At 61.5% G+C, this 23,853-nt stretch overlaps 1 protein-coding gene across 5 annotated transcripts in view; it reads right to left on the reverse strand.

The window, feature by feature from the left end:
- Positions 1–1,921: 1,921 nt before the first annotated feature.
- Positions 1,922–23,853, reverse strand: part of AGRN (agrin) — a 31,634-nt gene continuing 9,702 nt past the window's right edge. Inside the window, exons 1-36 of one of the 5 annotated variants that reach the window (XM_081306269.1) lie at positions 21,400–21,707; positions 20,877–20,924; positions 16,157–16,372; positions 15,846–16,070; positions 15,543–15,767; positions 15,224–15,430; positions 14,029–14,247; positions 13,762–13,956; positions 13,474–13,674; positions 13,244–13,392; positions 13,059–13,164; positions 12,136–12,252; positions 11,889–12,053; positions 11,589–11,732; positions 11,382–11,506; positions 11,199–11,304; positions 10,782–11,114; positions 9,841–9,978; positions 9,310–9,437; positions 9,071–9,185; positions 8,863–8,982; positions 8,417–8,770; positions 8,077–8,275; positions 7,723–7,938; positions 7,083–7,312; positions 6,861–6,995; positions 6,577–6,685; positions 6,340–6,504; positions 6,072–6,183; positions 5,851–5,862; positions 5,513–5,629; positions 5,190–5,382; positions 5,031–5,118; positions 3,607–3,831; positions 3,244–3,347; positions 1,923–3,142 (exon numbers count right to left, since the gene is read on the reverse strand). In XM_081306269.1, coding sequence (XP_081162395.1) covers positions 2,985–3,142; positions 3,244–3,347; positions 3,607–3,831; positions 5,031–5,118; positions 5,190–5,382; positions 5,513–5,629; positions 5,851–5,862; positions 6,072–6,183; positions 6,340–6,504; positions 6,577–6,685; positions 6,861–6,995; positions 7,083–7,312; positions 7,723–7,938; positions 8,077–8,275; positions 8,417–8,770; positions 8,863–8,982; positions 9,071–9,185; positions 9,310–9,437; positions 9,841–9,978; positions 10,782–11,114; positions 11,199–11,304; positions 11,382–11,506; positions 11,589–11,732; positions 11,889–12,053; positions 12,136–12,252; positions 13,059–13,164; positions 13,244–13,392; positions 13,474–13,674; positions 13,762–13,956; positions 14,029–14,247; positions 15,224–15,430; positions 15,543–15,767; positions 15,846–16,070; positions 16,157–16,372; positions 20,877–20,924; positions 21,400–21,547 — 5,847 coding nt within the window. In that variant the 5' untranslated portion in view covers positions 21,548–21,707 and the 3' untranslated portion in view covers positions 1,923–2,984. Of the gene's footprint in view, positions 3,143–3,243; positions 3,348–3,606; positions 3,832–3,861; positions 4,111–5,030; positions 5,119–5,189; positions 5,383–5,512; positions 5,630–5,850; positions 5,863–6,071; positions 6,184–6,339; positions 6,505–6,576; positions 6,686–6,860; positions 6,996–7,082; positions 7,313–7,722; positions 7,939–8,076; positions 8,276–8,416; positions 8,771–8,862; positions 8,983–9,070; positions 9,186–9,309; positions 9,438–9,840; positions 9,979–10,781; positions 11,115–11,198; positions 11,305–11,381; positions 11,507–11,588; positions 11,733–11,888; positions 12,054–12,135; positions 12,253–13,058; positions 13,165–13,243; positions 13,393–13,473; positions 13,675–13,761; positions 13,957–14,028; positions 14,248–15,223; positions 15,431–15,542; positions 15,768–15,845; positions 16,071–16,156; positions 16,373–20,876; positions 20,925–21,399; positions 21,708–23,853 lie in introns of those variants that run through there. The other 4 variants (XM_081306266.1, XM_081306267.1, XM_081306268.1 and 1 more) reach the window with 4 other exon arrangements.

Raw genomic sequence — 23,853 nt, forward strand, 5'->3', positions numbered from 1 at the left:
CACGGCCGGCCGCAGGGCCCTAGGGGCCTATGGCCTTGCCACTCAGTCTACACGATTACTAAGGGATCAGCCCGAGGCTGGAAGCTGCTCCTTCGAAGAATCTCCGCCAGAGGAGGGCGAGTAGAACCCCCCTCCCCCACTGCAGCCCCGGAATTCCGGGCAGAGGTGGGAGGTGGACACCAGGTCATCCCCTTCCTTGCTGCAGTCTCTTCACTTCCTTGTCACAGGGGCACCAGGCTGTGGTCAAGTCTGCTTGTGTCCTGGGGTTCACAGCCACTACTCTTCTGGGGTCATGCAGACTTTCAAGAAGGGTCCACTGTGGCCTGGAACCATCTCCCCTGGGGTCTTTGACTTCAACCTTGGCTCCTGCATCCCGATGCACTGTCGCCCCAGAGAGCAGGGTCAGTGCTGTCCTGACTTCCTCTCTGACTCACCCCTGATCCCAGAAGGGCATGTCACCCTCTCCCTCTCCTTGTCTTCCCTTCTGGGTCCTCACCTTCCCTTCCTGCTTCCCTGTGGCTCTCCCCTCCACCTTGGCTCACCCTGCAGCAGGCCATGTAAATGCTGGAGTCCATGAGGGGCCCGAGCTCCCCAAGCCAGGGGTCCTGGCCAGGTGCTGCCAACCAGGGCCTGTCTTTCCTGTCCTAAATGACCCAAACCCCATCCAGCTGGGCCACAGGTCTCTCCCAAGCACCCTGTGTCCCAGGGCAGGCCTTCTCATGAAACCTGAATATTTCGTGCCTAAAGTCCTCCTCAAGCCCCAACAGCTTCACCCTCAATGGCTTCTCTGACCTGGCCCTAGCCTCTGGCTGTTCCTATGCTTCCTTTCTGCCCCAAGAACCTCTGTCCAGACTCAGGACACTTAACATGTGCCACTCCTGGTGCAGATGTGTCTTGCAATCCCTGTGCTTGGGTAAGGGTTGATATCTTTAGCTGGTCGAGTGCTCCCAACCCTCCCTGAAGCCTAAACTAGGGCAGCCCCCACCAGCACCACTGCCTCTTGCAACCCCCAGCACCTGCCTCCCCCAACCCAGCATCTGATTTGCCTGGTGTGCAGCAGCCAACACTCCTTAAGGAACAAGTTAGTGAGGGGGTAGGAAGTGAATGCCCGAGGACTCCCTGGGTCCCTGGGTCTGAGGTTGAGGGTCTTTTTGTTGGGAGGGGGTGCTCATTAATACAAAAATCAAACAGGTGCACTTATTATCTTCAATTAAAGTCATGAGTTTGAGGGAGGGGTCACCTATGTGACCACACAGGCCCCCTTCGTCTCCCTTTCCTTTCTAAGCTCAGACTTCTGCCAGGGATGGGCTGCGTCTGCAGAAGCTCCTATATATACAGCACCCTGTATACCACCCTTCAGAAACCCCTCATCTGGGCCACCTGTCAGTGTCTCCCAGAAGTGGTCATGGGTGGCCCTGCACACTGGAGCCAGTTCAGCAACTGCCTGCCACCCAACTCACCACACAAGACCCTCCTACACCCACCCGCCCTGGTTCTGGCCTCCACAAGCGTGACTGCCCCAGTGCAGTTGGCAGGCCCCCTGAGCCCACTGCACATCCTGGAGGGGTGGAGGGAGGCTGGTGTGTGAGTGCAGATGGGCATGGGCTTAGTCCACAGCCCTCCCAGAACTCCACCTCACACCCCCAGGCCACCTGGACTAGTCTCTGTGACCCCACCCAGCCCACACCTGGGGGGCCACCTGGATACTGTCTGTGGCCCCACCTTGTCTCCACACTGCACAGCACTGTGCTCATCCACACACTGGGCTCCTCACCAAAAAGAGCCTGGAGCCCCAGCTCTCAGTACAAGGCCACCTAAGGGAGCTGGAAGCCTGTGTCCCCACCATGAAGCCAAGCAGGGCGCTGCCAGGCTGTAGGGCTGGCAGTTGGGGAGGACAGACGTGGCCCTTCTTTTAAAGTTTCCAAACTTTATTTCACGGTGCTTGACAAGACACATACTGGAGTTAGTAAGGATACACCAGGGCAGTTTCCTGCAGCCCCCCACCCCCAGCAGAGGATGGCCAGGCTGCCAACTCCACCACCGTTGTCTGGTCTTACTCCCAAGAGGACTGGGAAGGGCATCCAGGCAGGGAATGGGGGTCGACGTGGCAGTTTAAGGCATTTCTGACTCTGTGGCCACCTCTGCCACCCCTGCACCTACACTTTGGTCTTGTTCAGACACTGGCTAGACCCCAGTCACTTTCAGATAAAGATAACCACTTCTCATACTGGCCCTGATGAGGATGCTTAAATGCTCTGGAGTCAGGACAGGAAAGATAACAGCTCTTCTGCTTTGGGCACCAAATAAAACCAATGGTCCAAGAACATGTTGGGTGGCCAGGCCTGGACATCCATCACTCTAGAGGAGGACACAGGCAACAGAGGTCAACCACATCATGCACAGTGGCCCATTCCCTCTCAGGGGCTGCTCACAGGGCCTGGAGTGTGTGTGTGGGGGCCAGGTCCATGGCAGAATATGACATCAAGGGTAACATCATTTCTAAGTCACAGTATTGGCACAGGAGTCCTGGGGTCCAGGCTACCCACAGCACAAAGGAAGAAACAGCAGCTTAAGTCAGGACCAAGAAAGGTCCCATGGGGGTGTCAGTGGAATGGCCCCCTCAAGCCTTGGCAACCCCCTCCTGCTCTGGGACAAACGCAGCAAGGGTGAGGTCGGGAGCAGGGTCTGCCAGTGGACCAGGTACAGGAGGGAAGTGTGGGGGCCGACACACGGGGACACACAGTGCAAAGGGCTGGTGTGGTGCCCTGAGGCAAAGGGGCACGTCCTGAAGCTGCCACACCACCCCTGGGAGCCTCTTGATACCAGTCTGTCTCTGCAGCACAGCTGCCTGGACGGAAGGGAGGACAGGCCAGCAGTCCCTCTGGCCAACACACAGGCAAGAAAATCATATCAAAAAGCAACAGTTTACAAAAATAGAAAATAATTACAGTAGGGTGGGCAGATGGGGGTGCTCCGGCGTCAGTTTAGGAGGCTGGGCAGGGCCGCAGCTCTGGCTTGGTGAGGGCATCCTCCAGCAGGTGCAGTGGACGCTGGCCTACCACCACGTCCCGGAGGCAGCCCACAAAACCTGTTCCATAGGCCTTTGGCAGGGCCTGGCCCACAGGCAGCTTCTGCAGGCCCCCTACAGGACAGACAGCAGGAGATCACACAGCTGTGGCTAGGTGATGCTGATGGGCAGAGGCCCTTGGACGACCCCTGGCCTGACCTCTCTCGAGCACTCACCGAGCCAAAGAGTTCCATCCGTGTCCAGTTGTGTGGCACCCAGTGGAGAGGAACCAGTCACAGGGGCCTCATTGCCCACCTGAAGGGAACCTTCTCTCTGCTCCCTGAGGGTACGGGTGGGGCAAGATTATCAGGGGTCCCTCCCCACCTCCTCCAGATCAGAGCCCCCCCATGCCTTACAGCTGCTACAGGCTGGGCCCACACCAGGGTCACCCTGGAGCCCAGGATGGTGGCAGTAATAAGCCTCCTGCCACAACTGCTTCTCCTGCATCTTCTGGTCCTTCCTTCCTCTCCTCCCCCCAACAGTGACCCTGGGTCAGGCAGTTGGTGACCAGGAGTGGCTGGGAAAGTGCTGGCGCTAACCTGTGAGCCCTGACTCGCAACCAGCGGTTGGTGTTGACCCTCACGGTGGAGCGCAGCACCACGGGCTGAGAGCCCAGGTCATAGGCCAGCTGAAGGTGTCCATCCACAATGGCTAGCGCCATGTAGTCCGCACGCTCGGTGGCCTTGCCACTCCACAGCACTAGCCCCTGCGTAGCTTCAGTGCGCAAGCTTAGCTCGAAGTGGTTGGTCTGCAGTGCTTTCTCGCTGGAGGGTGAAGGGGTGGGTCAGGCCTCCAGGAAGGCGGCAGGGTGGATGGGGAAGGCAGGAGGGCAGAGCCTGGACTTCACAGGCCACGGGGGCTGGTGGCTGGGTGAGGGAAACACCAACGGTGGGAGGAGGAGAGACAGACAGATGGAGGGACTGGCAGAGGTGATCAGAGATCGAGGATGACAGGCAGGCACACCGTGGGGTGACAGCCACTCTGCCCCTCAGGCACCGCCACATGCTCACCTGTTTAGGGCCCCAGAATCCGGAGTTTCGGGGCTTAGAAACAGGAAGAGAGGGAAGCAGTGAGCCAGGGACAGACAGGCCAAGCACAGGCCCAAGTCCCATTTCCAGCACTGGGAAAAGCCAGCAGACACCTGGACACGCGTGGCCCTGGGCCCCACTGATGACCCACCAGAGAGCCATAGAAGTGACGTGTGTGCAACACGCGTGTGCAGACACAGCTGGTGGCATGGCCCAAGCTAGTGCAGAGTTCAAGGAATGAGACGTGAATGGCAGATGGAAGCAGAGGGCTCATCTGCCTGGGGGTGGCCCTGATGCCCCAGCACACATGCATGTGCACAGAACATGGACACATAAGCAAAGACACGCTCCTACACGCATGAACTCACCCACGATCCACACAAACACGCCTTACATCTCTGCACACAGACACAGGCACACACAGGAACACCTTTACTCACACATACAGGTATGTCTAAGTGTGTGCACGCACACACAGGCACAGGCACAAGCACACACTCACGCCGGCCTGGGGTAGGGTGGTGGCTGCAGGGTGGATGAGGCACGTGTCCTGGGAGGGGGTACCATTTCCCAGGGAAGAAGCTGAGCCTCACACAGCACTAAAGGCCCTAACCCCCACCTCCATCCAGAAGGGACATTCTGCCCTTGGAGGGGCTCAGGACTGTGCTGTGGCACGGTCAGGGAAGCACAGATGGGCATGGATGAGTGGAAGGTGCAGGTGGGGGCCGAGGGGCTACTTACACTGGGATCTCATTGGTCAGTTCGCTTGGAAACAAAGAGACAGAGAGGTGAGAAGGAAGGAGGGGGAGGAGGGGTGGACACTGGGGCTTCCCGCCTGGCCAGAGCATGGTGTCCTGCCCTGTGGGGTGTGTACAGACAGGACCAGACAGACAGCGGAGGGTGCACGATGTGCCGGCTCCTGGGCGATGCATTACCTCTCGGTCACAGCATTGAGGTACTCGATGTAGGTCCTCCCATCGAAGGCCAGTGCCTCAAGGTCCCCTGCTGACTTCTCAACCAGCCCTGGGAGACAGGCAGCGTGAGGTGGGCTGCAGGTGCAGGCCTGCAGCCCTGGCCCAGCCACAGGTGCTCACCCTTCTCGCAGTGTAGCCCTGAGAAGCCCATGGGGCACAGGCATGTGTAGGTGGCTTCCTTTGGGAGACACAAGGCGCCATGGAGGCAGGGGTGGCCTGAGGCCTGGGTACAAGGGTGGTCTGCAAAGGATGAGACGTCCACCGCCTGCACCACGTGCTCCTGGGCCAACAGCTGGCGGCCTCCCAAGGAGACCTGCAGGGCACAGGGTGAGAGCCTGTGTCTCAGCAGCTGCACCCTCCCTGCCCTGCAGTCAGCCCGGGGCAGCCCCTCCTCCCCCGCTGTGGAGAGCCCTGGCAGGAGGGCCCCACCCCATGCCTCGCACCAGCTGAATGGCACCGTCGAAGCCAGAGGATGCTGCAGCTGCCCGGGCAAGCTTGCTGAAGTCGGGGGCACCCCCGATGTAGAGTGGTTCCTTCAAATTGAGCATGGTATGCGGCACCTGCAGAAGGCGCTGGATGAGGGTGTGCAGGGCCTACCCACTAGGCAGGGGCAGGTCTGAGTCCCAGACCAGGGTGCCCAACTGCCTGACACCCACACCCCAGCCCCTAGCTAACTAGCAGGCAGCATTAACCACACAGAAATGGTGGACAGGGGCCTTAATGGGGAGGAGCTATTCTAGGGTGGTGTCAGACAATGAGCAGTATGAGCAGCAGACAATACCTTGCGGGATTTCTGACATCCGGAGAGCATGGGGGTGCAGAGTAAGAGCCAGAGAGCAGGGCAGAGAGGAGACAGACCAGGCACAGGACAGACGAGAGAAAAGAGTTTTGTAAGAACTGGCATGGGGGCTGCCAAGCCCCCAGGAGGAGGAGGAGGAGGAGGCGCAGGAGCAGGGCAGGGTGGGGGGACACTTGGGCCCTCCTCACACCTCAGACACTCACCGGGGACTCTCCCAGCACGCGGGGCCCATCACCCACACGCAGGGCACCCTTACGGCCGTTTCTCTCCACCAAGACCCTAATCCAAGAGCCCAGGGCTATGGGTTCCTTGCTCCTGTGAGGAAGAGGCTGAGTGAGCAGGCTGTGGGCTCTGCCTACCTGTTGAGTGACAATGTCAGGAGCCCCAACCTTACCCCTGTCCAGTCCCAGGCCTCCAGGCCCTCCCTGTGGGCAGCCCAGGACAGAGCCCACAGCCCTCATGCTTGCCCACCTGATGACTGCTGCCCCTTTGCCCAGGTCATAGCGGAATTCCAGGTGCTGGTCATGCAGGGCCAGTGACACGAAGTCCCCTTTGCCATCTGTCTTTTGCCCATTGTACAGGAGCAAACCACTGGGTCCTCGGGCCAAGAACACCACCTCGAGGGCCATCTTCTCCCTGGGTCACGTGGGTCAGGGTGTCTCACTGCCCCTTCCCTACAGGCTGCCTCCCCTCCTCTGCCTCACCTACCCTACTGACCCCAGGTCTCTTTCAAAGGTGTGCAAGCCTCTCAGCTCCAGGTAGGAAAAGCCATGGAAGTCCGCCAGGAAGGGCTGGGCACTACCATCCATCTCAGACACTGCAGAGGGAGGACAGGGCTTACTCAGGCTGTGTACCCCACTGTCCTGCCCAACTCGGCTGAAACCCACAGGACCCAAATCCCAGCTCTTCCTGGACCTGAAGATTGGGCCACAATTCAAACTGAACATTTGACCCTGACTTCTTGTCCCCTCCCGACAGCCTGGTGCCCCTACCTGTCTGGCAGAGAGTGCCTCTACGTCCCGCGGGGCACTCGCACTTGGCCCCGCCCTTGGGTAGCACGCGGCAGGGGGCTGCACCGTGGCAGGGGTTCGGCTGGCAGGGGCTCTTCTCTTCCGCACAGGTTGGGCCTGGAGGGAGATGGAGGTGAGTTCCAAGAAGGCAGGCCCCCTGACACCTGGTTCCCAGCCCTCACCCGGATCCCAGCCTGCCCTCACCAAAGCGGCCAGGTGGACACTGGCAGTGAAACATGTCGTCTCCCAGGGCCTGGCAGGGTGCCCCACCATGGCAGGGGCTAGGCATGCAGGGGCGCTCTCCACACTCTCCCACACCGGAGCTGCGGGACACGACGCCCTGCCAGGGGCCCAGCTCCAGGCGCTGATTGTTGACATCCAGCAGGCGGATGCAGCCCTTCAGGCCCACGCCAACGGAGGTCCGCTCATGGGCCCTGCCACCAGGAAGGGGTCAGAGTAAGCTCAGGCAGAGGCCTCCTTCTCGCGGCCAGAGTCACAGGGGTACAGTTAGGGTCAGAAGTCAGAGCTGCTCCATCCCATCACCCTTTAGACAAAGCGGCCAGCCCCACAGAGAGGACCCACCAGAGGGTGGGGCCGAGGTTAAGGGTCAGGACTGGAGGTAAGGGTCAGCCCAGGCCCTCCTCACTCTGGCACCAAAGGTAAGCCACCCAAATGGGACAGGGAAGGGCCAGGAGCCCCAGCTGAGCTCAGGGTCCTAGCCACACCCACACCATTCTTCTGATCCCATTTGCTATCCAATGGAGGTTGCTCTGGTGGAATGGAATCCCAGGTCAAGATCAAGGTCAGAGACCCAGTTTGATGCATGCTCCACCCTCTTGCTCACACGTCAGCCTGGTCCTCTGGGACTCCGCCCACAAAGAGGTCGGTATCTAGGTTGAGGCCATCTGTGCCACTGGGACTCTCGCCCAGAACTGGGGTCTCGCCATCCACAGACAGTGTGCCTTGGCGCCAATGCCGTGAGAGTTCTAGGCGATGCCACCGGCCTGGTTCCACAGGCACTGAGCTGGTCAGTATTGCTGGTCCAGAACCTGTGTCAAACCTGGAGACCCAAGCAGGTGCTTAGAGCCCTGGCCTGGCTCCATCCACAGTCTGGTCAGGAGCCACCCACAAATTCCTCCCTGGAAGGCCCTGGCCCCGCCCACTGAGCATTAGCCCTGCCCACCCGCCCTCTCTGCACCTGAGCTGAACGCGCCCACCAAGCAGCGCCAGTGCCAGGAAGTCCTTGCCATGGGCGTTGCCGTTGTATAGCAGCAGTCCCTGAGGCTCCAGGGATCGGAATTCCAGCGCCAGGCGCAGCGTGTGATATGCACGGAGGGTGGGGAAGGCCAGAAAGGAGGCACCCCCAAAGGCAGGAACAGAGACAGAGGGGCGTAGCACTGCAGGGGATAGGGAGGGTGAGCTGGAAGAGTACCCAGGACCCTGCCCCTACCACCTCCTGCCGGTGGCTTATCTCTGCCCTCCCTCCTTGCCCCCATCAGCCTCCCTGTCCTTCCAGAGAGGTGGACAAAAGCGCCTACCGTCCTCACAGAAGGTGCCTCCCCTGCCTGCCAGGCAGCTGCAGGTGAAGCCCCTGCCAGAGTCCTGGTCCTGGCAGGTCCCGCCATGCAGGCAGGGCTGAGAATCACAGGACCTTGGGTGCTGCTTGGGACTGGGGAGCCAAGGCCGGTGTCCAGCCACATGGCCGGGAGCTGTGGTGGGGGGCCGGTGTGTGTGTGGGGGGGCCGTGGTCCTTCCAATGGGCCTGCTGGTGTGACTGGGGTGGACCCGAGGGGTCACGGAGGAAGGTGGTTGGCCCACAGTGGTAGCTCTGGCTGTGGCCACTGCAGCGGTGGCTCCTGTGGTGGCTCCCATGAAGAATGCAGGAAACCAGTCTGTGGGGCAGGGAGTGGTCAGGGTCTGCAAGGAGCAGGGGGCGGGGCGGTGGAGGATGGGAACAGACCAGGAGGCCTGGCCTGGTGCTCACCAAAGTCCATGAACCGCACGTGCTCCTGCAGAGGCCTCCTCACCGCCAGGGCCCGGCGCCTGGAGGCCTGGATCTGCCGAAGCAGGGCCCGGCCCACGTCAGGTGCCCTGAAGGCTGTGGCTGGGGAAGAGGGGGTACTGAGCCTGGCCTGGCCCTGTGCAGCCCCTACCCATCACCTCCTGGGAGAGACTTAGTGCGGGGGTCTCACTGGGGTCAAAGTGCACATCCACAGTGGCACGGACTGATCGGCCAGGCCCCAGGTCCCGCAGGTGGACACTCCGGAAGTCCTTTTTGACGTCTGAGTTCCGGAAAAGGTCGTCCAGCTGTGGGCAGGGAGTGAGTGAGGATACTGGACACCGCCCAACCCACTGAAATCGGTCCCCTTACCCTGCGGGGTTCCTGCCCTGGCCCCCTCTGGGTCTCACCTGGGAGGACGCCCCCACTTACAGTGCTCTCGATGCTCCTGGCTGTCTCCCCAAACAGCTCTGACTTGGGGTCGGCCATTTCGGGTGTGTAGAACAGCTCTTGCCCCTCGACCCCCTCCAGCTCCAGCACGCCCTGGTACGCCTTGGTGGCTGTGGGAGAAGGGGCGGTGAGGCCCTGCCTGGCACCCGCCTGGTGCCGGCCCCTGGAGCGAGCCACGTAGGGTGCAGGGGCAGGTGGATGTTAGTCAGATGGTCATGAGGTTAGTGGGGACCCCAGGGCAGGGCTGGCGTCAGTTACCAGGCAGACTCCTCAGAGCAGTTGCCCCAGGCTTGCTTGCAAGGAGAGAGACGGGTTAGGTACACGGTCCTGGGCATGCCCATGTGTTCGGGCTGAGACCACACGTGTGCACGTGGGCGCCGGATCCCCAAGATCTCATACACATTTGAGACCAAAGACCATAAACCTGGACCCACCTGCTGCCAGCGGGTAGGAGCAGCACCCATGGCTGCCCAGGCCGCTCCTCAAGCTCCACCTGCCCTGCCACCCACTCACCAGGACAGTTGGAGCCCTCTGCGTCCAGTGAAGGTGTCTTGCCATCCGAACAGCAGCCCAAAGGTGAGTTGTAGCAGGAGGCTCTCTCAATGGGTGGTCCCTGTGTCACCACGCTGCTGTCCATGGAGAGTTCCAGTCCTAGGGATGCGCAGTCTGAGTCCAGCCACAGGTGGGAGCCTCTCTGGGCCCTGCCCCAATAAGCCCCTGCTCACTCCCCAGGCCTGTCCCATGTCCCAGAGCCCCTGCTCACCCCAGGCCCACCCACATCCCAGAGCCCCTGCTCACCTCCCAGGCCCGCCCCACACCCCAGAGCCCCTGCTCACCCCAGGCCCACCCCACACCCCAGAGCCCCTGCTCACCCCAGGCCCACCCATGTCCCCGAGCCCCTGCTCACCCCAGGCCCACCCCACATCCCCGAGCCCCTGCTCACCTCCCAGGCCCACCCACGTCCCCGAGCCCCTGCTCACCCCAGGCCCACCCCACACCCCAGAGCCCCTGCTCACCTCCCAGGCCCGCCCCACACCCCAGAGCCCCTGCTCACCCCAGGCCCACCCCACATCCCTGAGCCCCTGCTCACCCCAGGCCCACCCCACACCCCAGAGCCCCTGCTCACCCCAGGCCCACCCCACGTCCCCGAGCCCCTGCTCACCTCCCAGGCCCACCCACGTCCCCGAGCCCCTGCTCACCCCAGGCCCACCCCACACCCCAGAGCCCCTGCTCACCTCCCAGGCCCACCCCATACCCCAGAGCCCCTGCTCACCCCAGGCCCACCCCACGTCCCCGAGCCCCTGCTCACCCCAGGCCCACCCCACACCCCAGAGCCCCTGCTCACCCCAGGCCCACCCCACATCCCAGAGCCCCTGCTCACCTCCCAGGCCCGCCCCACACCCCAGAGCCCCTGCTCACCCCAGGCCCACCCACGTCCCCGAGCCCCTGCTCACCCCCAGAACCCCCCCCACTGGCCTCCTGGTCCCCACTTAGTTCCTCATCGCCACTCCCGTCAGTGCTGCCAGATTCTCCAAAGGCAGACGCGGAGAGACTGGTTGCGGTGGAGGTTTCTATGGGGGGCATGGTCAGTGCGGGTCGAGCTGTGGTCTTGGGGATGCTGGCTGTGGTCCGAGGTCGTAAGGTGGGTGCAGGGGTGGGCCGGCTCTGGGGGGTACTGCTGGGAGCCAGGGGGAGGGCACTGGGTGGAGGCAGCAGAGGCTCGCTTGGCAAGCGCCCCGGGGCTGTCGTGGCCCTGGAGGTTGGGTGAGCGCCAGGAACAACAGCCTCTGGAAGGAGAGGGAAGCTGGGGCTGCAGTCAGGGCCGGGCCAGGCCTTCCTGTCAGTGCTGGGTGGTGGCTCCCAGACCCTACCCTGGCACGGGCCGAGGCTCTGGGTGAAGATGTCCAAGCCCTGGCGGCAGGCGATGGTCTTCAGTTGGCACTCGCTGCCGTAGGTGATGCCATCTGATCCACAGACCTGAGGCGCGAGGCAGGGGCACTCAGGCGTTTCCCCCACCCACTGCCCTTCACACTCTCCACCCTCACCTGGCTCACCTTGGTGGCACTGGCCTCTGGGCAGGTGAGGGCTGGGCAGATGCAGTGGGCAGAACCTGCCTCTTCCACGCAGGAAGCGCCAAACTCACAGTGCATCTCCGCACAGGTCACCGGTGCTGAAGGATCTGGGGTGGACACAGAAACCCCACCAGCTCAGGCTGTCCCTCTGTACAGCAAACCCCAGGCCAGCCCGGATCTTGTCCTCACCTGCCTCACAGCCGGTGGGGCCCAGGGTGTGGCCATCAGGACACTGCCCACACTTGGGCCCAGCGACGCCTGGCTTACAGGAGCACAGCCCAGTCATCTGCTCACAGTCATCCCGCACGGCACCCCGGGGGTCACAGCTGCAGGCTGCGGGGAGGGGAGCCTGAGTCTGTACCTAGACAGTCTTCTCCACCTGCTGCAGAGCCTGCCAGGTGCAGCTCAGGCCAGGGCCTGAGCACAGTGATGGGGGTGGACAGGCAGGAGTACTTGACTGGCAGCCAGCCCTGGGGCCCTGTCACTCACGAGTACAGCCGCTCCGGCTGTCAGTGACAATGCCACGGAAGTTCCAGAAACCAGGCTCACATCGGTCGCACTTGAGGCCGCCCACACCTGGCCGGCAAGAGCACTGGCCTGTGGCTGGGTCACAGGTGCCTCCGTAGGAGCCGTGAGGGTTGCACTGGCAACTGCCTGCAAGGGCAGGGGGGAGGGACAGGGTCAGCCCAGTCACACAGCTGTGCCAGGCTCGGGGTGAGGGTACTCAGGTACTCACTGGGGCAACCGGCCAGGCCCACACCCCGGGCAGCAGTGACATTATCCTGGCAGCACCCGTAGGGGGTCTGGGCACAGTGAGCAGGGGCTGCAGGCAGCAGTGGGGCCAAGGTGAGGCCTGCAGAGAGGGGTGTGGGGTCAGACTCGAGGCAGTGCTGTATGCCCACCCCTCTGCCTCAACCTCCTCCACACCACCACTCAGCCTGACACCAGGCCCCTCAGGTCTGGAATCTGAGGCTGAGGCCCTGGGTGAGGCCACCATAATCATACAAGGACATGCAATGGCCAAATGTAGGACCCAGCACACAGGAAACATACAGGGCCACATACACACAGAATACCCAAAGTCACGGACACAGCCCTGTGTGTACACAGAGCTATGGACCTACAGTTAAGTGTAAAGGCAGCACACACACATGAAGACGGACACACACTCACATTCCTCCAAACCATGCACATTTATATACAACTGTACAGACACATCTGTGAACGTGCATGAGCATACCGTGAGCACTCGTGTGTGACATGTGACATTTACAGACCACTGTCAGTTCCTGCCCAGAAGGTGCCCTGGGGTTTCCTGCTGCCTCCTGCATAGAAGCCTGGCCTGACCTGCAGTAGGTACTTAGCAGACACTTGCTTTTATGAGGCAGGATCTCACTGCATGGCTCAGGCTGAGCTCAAACTCACAATCCTCCTGCCCACCCTCCCGAGTGTGGTGCATACTTTGACAGATGGGCTTGTGTCCACAGTGCACGTATCAGTGCTTTATACTCAGAAGAACACACAAGACCACAAGCATACCACAGCACACATGGATGCCCACATGCCCACACCAGTGCAGGCATACACCTTTGAATATGCACACACAGAAGCGCAGAGGCTGCTGCACAAGCCCACAAGAATGTGCCCTGGCCCACTCACCACGGCAGGGTCCCTGAGCTGCGACGTACAACTCTCCTTGAGACTCGCACCTGGCCTTCTTCAGGTCACACTCACTGCCATAGGTGACCCCATCTGAGCCGCACACCTGGAGGGGTGGGGTCAGCGTGGGCAGCCTTGGCCCCTTCCTCACTGCCCCCCTCTAGCTGGGGGAGGTGGGGGCTCACCGGGCTCCTGAGAACACCCTGGCAGCTGAAATCGCAGACGCATGGTCCATCCTCTGAGTCCTCATCCCACACCCCGCCACGCTGCCGGCAGAGTTCCTGCTCACACTCGCTGTCCTCCCCGGAGCCGGAGCCTCCTGAGCCACACTCAGCTGTGGGGAAGGAGGGCAGCTCACCCACAGGTTCTCCCCGGAGGCTGGTGCCCCACAGCTCAGGCAGCTGCCCCAGCCTACCCTGCTCACAGGGCCCTGCCCGGGCTTCCTCAAGCTGTATCTGCTGCTGGCAGGCAGCCTCCCGTAGCTCACACGCACTGCGGTAGGTGACACCGTCGCTGCCACACACGGGGCCAGGCGGGGGGCGCTCACAACGAGGACACACACACTGCCCGGCTGAGCACACAGCCCCAAAGGCACACACTGTGTCTCCACAGGTCTCTGAAACATATGGAGCCAGCAGGGGTCAGCAGACCCAGCTGGAGAGTGGTGGGACCCTAGCCCACTGGCCCCCATGGCCCCACTCACGACAGTGTCCAGCTGATGCCACATGCAGGCTTATCTGGTGTGTGCAGGCGTGGACATGCAGCTCACACTCGCTGGCATACGTGTGCCCGTCAGAACCGCACACGGGTTGGGCGGAGGCCACGCACTCAGAGGGGCACACGCAGCGCCCGGTCTCGGCCTCGCACAGGGCTCCAAAACGGCACTGCCCGCATCGGTCTGGGGAGGGGGCTCCGTCACCACTGTGTCAGGAAGGCCATCCCCCCCCAGACCTGCTTGTCCACTACTGACCACAGGGTCCTCTGCGGGCCACCCGGATATCCCGCCCAAGGGCACAGGCCATGGCCTCCAGCTCGCAGGTGCTGCCATAGGTGACACCGTCACTGCCGCACACGGGGTCGTAGGCGCCTGCACACGCCTGCTGGCACTCGCACGCAGCCTCCCCGTTCTTCACGGCGCAGGTCGCCCCGAATGCGCACTGCACCCCACGGCACGGGGACGGAGCCTGGTCTGGGAAGGACAGGGCACTCAGCCCACCTGCTACCCCCCATACTGGGCAAAGCCCCCAGCCCCACGCAGCAGGCCCTCTCCCAGGGTGGGGTGGTCAAGGAAGAGCTAGATGTGCAGGACATAGCAAAGAAAGGGACAGACACACGACAGAGGCAGATGGGGACACAGGAGCCTCCTGACTGCCCACAGCAGGCCACTGACCCCGACCACCAGCAGCCCTGGGACACCCATGCATGTGGGGGCTCTCTCCAGGCTAAGAGGAGTCTGCACCCCAGAGTCACACCCAGGGCTGCACGGGGAGGAGGTGTCTGTCCACTTGCTCTGAGAACCACAAGGCCAGGCAGTAGCGAGCCACCCCCCCCAGCCGCACCAGGGGCAGACCTCGGGCTGTGGGCTCCTGGTGGGCAGGCGCGGCACCTCATCCTGCCAGCAGGTCAGGCTGGAAGACACAAGAGGAGGAGCCGAGAGGGAAGGACCGAGGAGAAGACAGACGCAGAAAGACAGACCAGAAAGATGGACAGAGGACTGACCCAGATGGACACAGGGTCACTGCAGCCCTGGTCCCCATGGGACATGCTGGCCATTTCCCAGCTGCCTCCACCCTCCAATGGCCCCTTAAGATCAACTGAGATCCTGCCTCTGAAGGGGCTGGTGACAGTTATGTCCCAAGAGTGAGGGACCCCACCGTTGTATCCACTTCCTGCCCACCCAAGAAATCTATACCCTCAGGCAGAACAGAGACGGATGGGCAGACAGACTAGAGGACCTACAGCCTGGACTTGCATGGCCAAGTGCAGGCCCATCTCTGACCGCCTCCCCATGTATCCAGGCACCCTCTCGCAGCCTCTACCCTCCACACCCTGCACCCTCCCAGGGGACCCACCCTGGCCCAAGACCCTGGGAGGTGGGTGCCAAGGAATGAAGATGGCATGTGATGGTGGGCAAGGACTGATGGCGGGGACCACAGGGTGCTCACCACACGGGCCCTGGTGCCTGGGAGGGATGGCTCGCTGCTGCCGGCACTCGGCCTGCTGGCGCCAACAGTCGTTGTCATACGTGTGCCCATCCTGGGCACACACTGGTCTGTAGGCCCCATCACAGGTGACACGGTCGCAGGAGCAGCGGGGTCGGCCACGGCGGGACAGGCAAACGGCACTGAACTGGCAGGTCCCGGAGCACTGGTCTAGGGGTGGGCAAGGAGATCAGGGAGGCCAGAACCACACCAGCACCTCCACAGCAGGGGCCCGACGGACACGGAGGCAGGGGACACACTGTGTGCAGGGGAAGCAGCCCACCTCGAGGCTGGCACTGGCCAGAGCGCACTTTCTGGAGGAGCAGACCGCGGACAGCCCCTGAGCGGCCCATGACGCAGTCATTTGCATAGGTGACCCCATCATCCCCACACACAGGCAAATGCCGGGGAGGGCAGCTCTCTGGGCGCAGGAGCATCTCTGGACGGCGAGTGCGCGGGTTCACACGGCAGACGCGGCTCGTGTCATCATGGGCTCCCTGGCAGGGGTCTGGGGGCGGACAGGCAGGAGTCAGGGTTATTGCCTGCACGCCCAAGGAGAGGAGCCCCACATGGAGCGGACACTCACCACAGGGGCCGTCGAACTTCCTAAAGATGTTCTCCTGGCGTGCGCATGCCCGGCGCAGCAGCTGGCATTCACCGGGGTAGTCCATACCATCACTGCCACACACGGTGCCCTCCGGGGCCCCGCGGCAGGTCGTGGGACACAGGCAGGAGGCGGTCTGCCCATCGGCGGAGGGGGCACAGGTGCTGCCGAAGCTGCAGGTCACATTGGAGCAGGGGTCCCGGGAACCTGTGGATGGCAGGGTGGGGTCACCCTGGCTGTCTGTCCACCTCCAACACCTGGCCCACCCCCCCACGCTGGGCACACTCCCTTACCACAGGGTCCGCGGCGGAGCAGGCGGATTCGCCGCTGCAGGCGGCACTGTGCACGCTGCAGCTCGCACTCGTTGCTGTAGGTGGAGGCATCTGAGCCGCACACTGGCGCCACGACAGCAGGACAGGCGCTCTTCTTGCACACGCAGGAAGCCCGGCCTGGATCCTCTGCACTGGGCTCACAGACCGCGCCAAAGCCACACAGCATTCCCCTGCAAACTGAGGTCGGGCACAGGAAGGGGTTGTTGAAGCCAGGTCCCAGGGCTGGGCACTGCTGCAGCCCTCAGAGGCACATCCACACCCGGGTGTGCAAGCATGTTCAAGCCCACGCATGGCCACAAGTGTCACGGACACTCTATTGTGCATGTTCACAGGGCCTGGCCCCCTGGATGGCTCCCCTGCCAACCCAGGGACCTTTCTTCATTGGAGAACACTCTCTATACCCTCTACCAGGGGAGAGGGGCCTCCTGTCCCCATAACAGGACAAGCCACCCACTCCCATCCCACCTCAGCAGATTCCCCAACACACAACAGGAGAGGACCCCAGGCCAAGTCCGAAGCAAGCAGTCGAGGCCCCACTCTGCCCAAAGCCCTCTCTCCACATCAGCCCCAGAGTCCATCTTGTTACCCCCATGCAGGCCAGGCTCATCCCAACTCAGGCCATAAGTTTCTGGGGCCTCATCGGGGAGCTGTCTGGGTGTTCCCCATGCCTGACCCCGGCCTCTTCCCAGCTCCTAGCCTTCTCCCACAGCCCCTCCCAGGGCAGCTGCTCTGCACAGCCTCGCGCAGCTGTTGGCACAGCTGGGCCTGTCATCTGAGTCTGCCGTTTCAGCCCTTAGTTCTGCAGACAGCAGGGTGCAGCACACGCCCCATCATCATTAGGCCTCCACTGCGTCCCACCGTGTGGGCACAGGGAAAGGCTGGCCCTCTGTCACAGTGTACAAACGGGGACATGGAAACCCAGAGTCGTTAGGGATAGCCCCAAGTAGCCACCCTGAGCCCAGCACTGGGACCGGGGCTAGGTTGGCTCCTCAGGTCAGTGTACCCATGGGGGAGGCGGGTCCATTAGGGGTTGCAGCTGCCTGGATCTAATAAATGTTTAATCTGGCTCAATTATCATTAATAAGTCATGGTGTCAGGGCTCCCATCAACTCCCGCAGGTGGTGGAAATGTAGCAGAAGACCCCTCCCCATCTCCTAGGAGAGGTGCATAGCCCAGGAGCTAGAGCCAGCTGTTGCCATTCCAACAGCCCACCCCAGGCTTCCACCTGCCTGACCCAACCCTGGAAAGCTGAAAAAACAGAGGCCGCAGCCTGCCTTCCCTGCCCCCACCCATGTTCCCCTTCCCCCCACCTCACTATGCCTCAGTGTCCCTTTCTGTGAATGGGACAATAGGACCCGCTTCCAAATGACTGCAAAGCTCAAGAGGCACTGGGCACAAGCACCAAGTGGAGGATGAGCTACACCTGCAATAATGGATGGTCACCACCACTGGCCTCCTCTCTATCCTGGCTCGATCTGGCTCCATCTATGTCTGCCAGTGTCCCCTCTTCCTGCCAGGCTGTAAGCTCCCTCCATTTCCCCTTCTCTCTCCTAGTGGCACATCCCTCTGAATGCAGCCCTTTCTGGCCCAGGCTCCTTGTGACTCCCAAGCCAAGTCCCATAGGCCCGTGCCAATGCCCAGGGGTGCTCTTGGGCTTCAGCTGGACCTGCTGATCAAGGTCTCCAGGTTGAACCTGAGTCAACCCTGCCCCTGGGCTCCTTAGCTTCTGCTATCTGTGCCCTGGGCTTTCCCTCTCTCTGTCACCGGATCCACCAGCTCTCTCCCAAGGTCCTGACCCCACAGCCGGGAAGAGCTGTTCTTGGGGAGCAGCACACTCCTCCCCACCACAACCTGGTCCTCACTCCACAGTCCACCCATGTTTCCACTATAAAGCCACAGTTAAGAGCACACCATGCTGGTCCCTACTTCTGTCCCCTGCCAGGACAAAGTAACTTCTCTTTTTCCTTGGTTTAAGGTACCGGGGATGGAACCCAGAGATACTCAGGCATTTTCACATTTCTTATTTTTGAGGTAGTCTTGGTGAGCTGCCCAGGCTGGCCTTGAACTTGTGACCCTGCCAAACTCCCCAGAGCAGCTGGATCACATGTGTGACCACCAGCTGGTCAGAGCCAAGTAACTTCTCAAGTCAATTCAGGAACCCCACTTTCAGGATGGGCCCCACTTTGTCCCATGCTTCGGCTGGGAGAGGGGCTGCTCCCTGGTCCCCTGTTGGTACCTATAGCACGACTGCCCCTTTATGTGTCTCCCTGGCCCATGGGACCAGGAGATCCGGAGGGCTGAAGATAAGTTTCTTGATTGAACTTTCTTGAGTCATAAACACAGAGACGACCCCCCCCCCACAGGCCCACCAGCAAGCACACACACAGGAACACCTGCGCACAGGTGCAGGCAGGGTCTGCCACAGCAGCCAGGCCCTCCTAGGCAGACTCCTTCACACACATAATGCCCCTCCTCAAGCCCACTCAGCAGAAGAGGAAACTGAGGGCAGAGGTCTCCTGAAAGTCACTAAGGAACGGAAGAGCTGGGCTCAAGACACACCTGCTGCCCGTGACCCCTCATAAATTCAGGTGACATGGTTCCCTAGTGGGTCACCTCTGGGGGCCCCACCATGCATGCCCTGCTCAGTCCCCAGTGGAAGCCTCTCTCTGGCCACTGAGCGTCCCACCGGAGCAATCTCTCGCTGCAGTGCGGAGGTGGAAGGGCTTTTTATAGCCACAGATGCCGCTGGTATATTTAAATCTCCTCCTGGTCTAGGGTGGGTTGGGGGATGGAACCAACGCCCAGAGCCCTGCTTGTGGCCACATGTGTGCCCTGATGGCTAGGGTGTGCACAGGGACTCATGTGGGCAGCTGTGGGGAGGGTGGGTTAAATCGAGGGACTCAGGAGAGAGGCTGTAGACCCTCAGTGCTCAGCCCCAGCCCAGTGCAGATTGGCTTCCTCCTTAGTCACCCCACTGGAGGGCATGGGCCCCTTCCTGGAAGATGTGGGACCTGTCTGGGTCACAGCCTCCTGCCCCAGGCCAGAAGGGGGACAATGGTCTGAGACAAATGGGATGTACCCACATCCACTTACCCCATCAGCCCCTGGTCCCCACAATACGTGCCAATACCAAGGGTCACAGACCATGAAGGGGTGCTGCACTGCTCTGACCCCAAGGCTCCTGTGTCTCAGGAGAAGGACTGCAATCCCCCAGAAAGAGGTACCCCAGGGGCCACAGACTCCCCTCCCACAGCCCAGGTGGGGCTCGGACCTGTGAGGGGCCTTCAGGTCTGGTGGGAGCAGCGTGAAGAGGGGCATTGTGTCAGAGACCTGGGTTGCACAGCAGAGCCCAGGGCCAGGATGTGTGTCCCCACAGCCACCATCACCCATTCCTACTGCCCCACCCTAAATGCTGCCCAGCCCAGGGACCCTGGTACATTTGAAAATACGCCTGTGATACCAGCTACTTGGGAGGCTGAGGCAGGAGGATTGCAAGTTCAAAGCCAGTCTCAGAAATTTAGTGAGACCCTGCCTCAAAATAAAAAGTAAAAAGAGGGTGGGGCAAGGGCTGGGACTCAGTGGTAGGGCCTTGGGTTTGATCCCCAGCATCACAAGGGGGAAAAAAAAAAAAAAAAAAAAAGAAAGAAAGCAGTCAATCACCCTGCAGCTTCCAGGAATAAAGAATAGTTGGTCACAGGTGACCCCTGCCCAGATGGCCACTGAAGGACAGCAGAGCCCCTTCATCCTGTACCCAGGAATCCAGCTCCTGCTTCTGGGTGCCCCATGATTCAGTAAGCAGCCCTAACTAATGCAACCCAGGGGTGCATCCTGAGAAGAAGGCCCAGGGCCATGCCCCCACCCCAGGCCACCCAGGGCTCTCTCAGATGGTCCTCCCCACCCATGTCCTGCCTATGTCAGACAGCTCTAGACATGTGACTCTGTGATACTGGACAGACATCTGCCTGACAGAGAACCCAGTGATGGGACAGGACGGAGAGCAGACCTGGGAGCTCCCACCCGCCTGCTGAGGATGCAGGTGAACGGACCCTGGCAACCCCTTGGTCCTTGTCCTCTGCAGCACTAGAACCTTCTTTTTCCCTACGACATTAACCTAATCACAGAGGCCCATGCTCCAGCAGCCTGGTGGGAGGACATCCCAACCCACAGGGATGTCAAGAAGGTCAGCCCACCCCTCCATCACTTGCATCCTCCCAGAGACAGATGCAAGCCTTTCTGACTCCTCATGTCATGCTAAGACACTCCCCATCCCCCAGCCCAGTTTCCCCTCTGCACTTCTGACTTTCTCCACCCCTGCCTGGCCCCAGCCCTTCCTGAAAAGGGAGAAGGGAGGACAAAGGAGAGGAATCCCCCCCCCACAACCAGCCTACTCCACTGCCCACCCCCACCCTGCCCACACCACCTGCCAGCATCTCACTTCTTATGGTTCCTCCCAATCTTGAGGCCCAGGGAAACCAGAGCCTGCCTGAGCGCGGCCAGGAGCTGAGACCCCGGGCTTACACTCAGTGGATGCCCCAGGAGGAACCCGGGCTGCCTGGCCCAGCCTCCCCTCTCCAGACACCTGGCACCCCTGGTCTACACACCCTAGAATGAACCCACCCTAGGAGTGCCCTGCCCACTTGCTACCCCGAGCTGTGCCTTCCACCCAGGCTGCCCCACTCACCGTCAGGAGGCATGGGAGGTGCTGGTGTGAAGTGGGTCCCAGGTTTGTCTGGAATAAAACAAATCTCCAAGTTAGGGCCCTCTGAGCAAGGCCTTCCAGAGACCACCACGCCCACTCTGCCCTTCCCCCATAGGCTGGCTCAGACTCTGGAGAAGAGGGCAGGGGCCCTTACTTTCCTCTGCCCTTCTAGCTGCATGGTCAGGGCTTGACACCCATCACCTGCCAAGTGGGTCCCCAGTAAAGTCACCTGATTTACCAAATAAGTCCAACCCCCCATTCCTAGTGCAACTACCCCTTTCTTACTCCCACAGGAAGTTGTTTCTGCCCCATCAAGATGGGGGTCAGCTGGCCAGGAGCCCAAGGACAGGTCTCAAGGGGTCCAGAGCAATCCATTCCATCCCCAGAAGAATGTGTGGCCCTTGGCCTGGCTGTGACCCTGCCTGCCCTGTACCCTTGCCAGCAGGGAAGCAGGACTTGGCCAGCAGAAGCTGGGCCACTTGGGCCCCGCCCAGCCGCCACGTACAGTTGTTGAGGAAGAGCAGCACCGCGAAGCCCAGCGTAGAGGTGGCCAGCAGGATCAGACAGACGTTGCAGGGGATCATGAAGTACCGCACCACTAGCGAGGCGCCAGGCTGCTGCCGGGGGGGCCGCTCCAGCGGCAACGGAGGCATGGCCTGGGGCTTGGCCTCTCTCTTGGGGAGTGGGGGGTCCTCACGGAGCGCCCTTAGGCCTCTTCGGGGCTACTGCCCCCATTCTAGGTCCCCTGGGGCAGTGGACAGCTGCTGCGCTCTCAAAGTTCAGCCCCATTCACAGCCTGGGGCACGCCTGGCCCTCCCCGGCCCTCCAGGCTCATAACGGGATGTGCGCAGAATAATCCAGGAGCAGAGATCCCCAATGTGGGCTCAGAAGCCGGCGAAGGAGGATGGAAGAAGGCCAGGGCCACCCCTGCCGCCGCAACCCTTCCGCCCGCCAGCCGGCGCTGTCCGCCGAGCGGGAGCGGGAGCGGGAGCCGGAGAGACAGAGGCCGGCGGGACCGCGGGCGCGGGGCCTGCTGCTCGCGCCTGGCAGAGGCGGGAGCGCGATGGCAGCAGCGGGAGGAGCGACAGCGTCGGAAAGAATAAAGAGCCGGCCGCGGAGGCGCTCGCCCGCCTCCAGCAACAGCGGCTGCCCTCACCCTCGCGAGGCTGGGGCGGTGAGTGAGGGGCCGGGGGCGCCGCGGAGGGAGGGCGGGGAGCAGAGACAAAGGAAGATGCCTCGGGGGACCCCGGCGTCCGCGGGGAGTCGCAGCTCAGAGCAGAGGATGGGCGGATGAGGGCCGACGCGAGTCACAAAAGAGATGGAGGGGCAGCGCTGATGTGGGGGTTAAGGCAGACACAGGGGCAGGATGGTGCTAAAAAGGGGACCCGGGCTTAGGGAGGGGTTGGCCAGGGGCAGGAGGTAGGGGCTGAGGCCAGGGGAGGGGCCGAAAAAGAACTGAGGCGGGCCAGGTGCTGGCGAGGTGGCTGGAGAGGAGGCTAGTGCTGGCCCGGGGATGGGGAGCGAGAAAGATAAGAACAGGAACCTCACTGGGGCCAGGGTGATAGGAGCTGGGGCTGAGTCGCAGGCAGGGGCGGGGCAGTAAGGTTTAACATACCTATAGGGGGCTTGGACATACGACCTGCACATACGACCCGGTTCTAGGGGTTCTGGGATTCGTCTGTGTGTGCCTGCAAATATGTCTGTTCTGATGTCTCCACCCTGTTGTGTGTGGGCAAGGGTCCCCAGGTAGGGTGCAAGGTGGAAGGAGGGTTGGTGTAAAGTGATGTGTCCAGAATTTGCTTTGCCCACTTCTCCCCTAGGAATTCGCAGCAAACACCTCAAATCATCAGTGCAACCTTAACTCCCTTCAGTGCAAAGAGAAAAAAAATGCAAATGAGCCCCAAGCAAATAAGCCGTATGCAAAAAGCAGTTGTGGTCCCACGGGCCTAGAGCGCCCCCCCCCCCCGCGGCCTCCCTTGGAACTCCGAGCGGGACAGGAGGGCAGCCAGTCTGGAATCTCCCACGATCCATAGTAGGGCATCTACACACGGGCCCCGACTTCTGCTCCCTCCAAACTTGGGGGCACCATGGGTTGGAGAGGTCCCATAGCTTGGATCCCCATGCCATCCTGACTAGCCACATCTGTCCTCCTGAGGCCAAGGTGACCACCTCCATGGCTAACACCTTCACTATCCTGGACAGATCTCTGAGCACCCATGCCCCCACCCTTCACTGGTCCTACTCACACCCCCCCCCCACAAGCTTCCACGTGTGCCATGTCCTTTCAGCACTAGGGGTCTCCTCCTCTAGGCCAGGTTGTGCACCCTGCCAGCACCTGGTGCTCACTTCCCATAGCACCACCCAGGCATACCCACATGCTCTGCTGTCAGCTCTACATGTCCTCAGTAGGTCTCCCTTCCAGCCAAACTTCTGCTGCCACAGTTACCAGTGCCACCTGGTGGTCACTTGAGCTCATGTCAGTCCACCTTGGGAAAAAAGCACTGACCACACCCACCTCCCCCATAGTCCCTGGTCTGTCTGTGGGGCTTTTTCTGCCCAGTCCTTGAATGAGTCCTTCCCAGGCCCAGAAATGGCCCCACCCCCACATGGCCTCCATCCCACAGGTAGCCTGCCGGAGCCCCCAACCTACCGACTGCCTCCTGGCACTCGCACTCTACCCTGTCCCTCTGCTCCTACTCCTTCCACTGCCACATCCCACTTGGGAGTCACCCCTGCCCATCACCTGTGTTAGGGACCTTCCCATCTCTCGTGGCCCTGAAACCCATTGTTCTAATGAAACTTTGCAAGAAGTCCCAGTCCCTGGCCACCTTCACTTCTCTGGGGAGCTCCTGCCCCAAACACCTCTGGACCCCTGACACTGTCCATGACACACTAAAAAGTGTCCAGGCGGTGCTGGCAACTTCCTGCCCAGGGTAGGGTCTGACTCCTAGAGCCAGAA

This window comes from Spermophilus citellus, assembly GCF_964194105.1.
Source record: "Spermophilus citellus genome assembly, chromosome: 9".
NCBI classification, from domain to species: domain Eukaryota; kingdom Metazoa; phylum Chordata; class Mammalia; order Rodentia; family Sciuridae; genus Spermophilus; species Spermophilus citellus.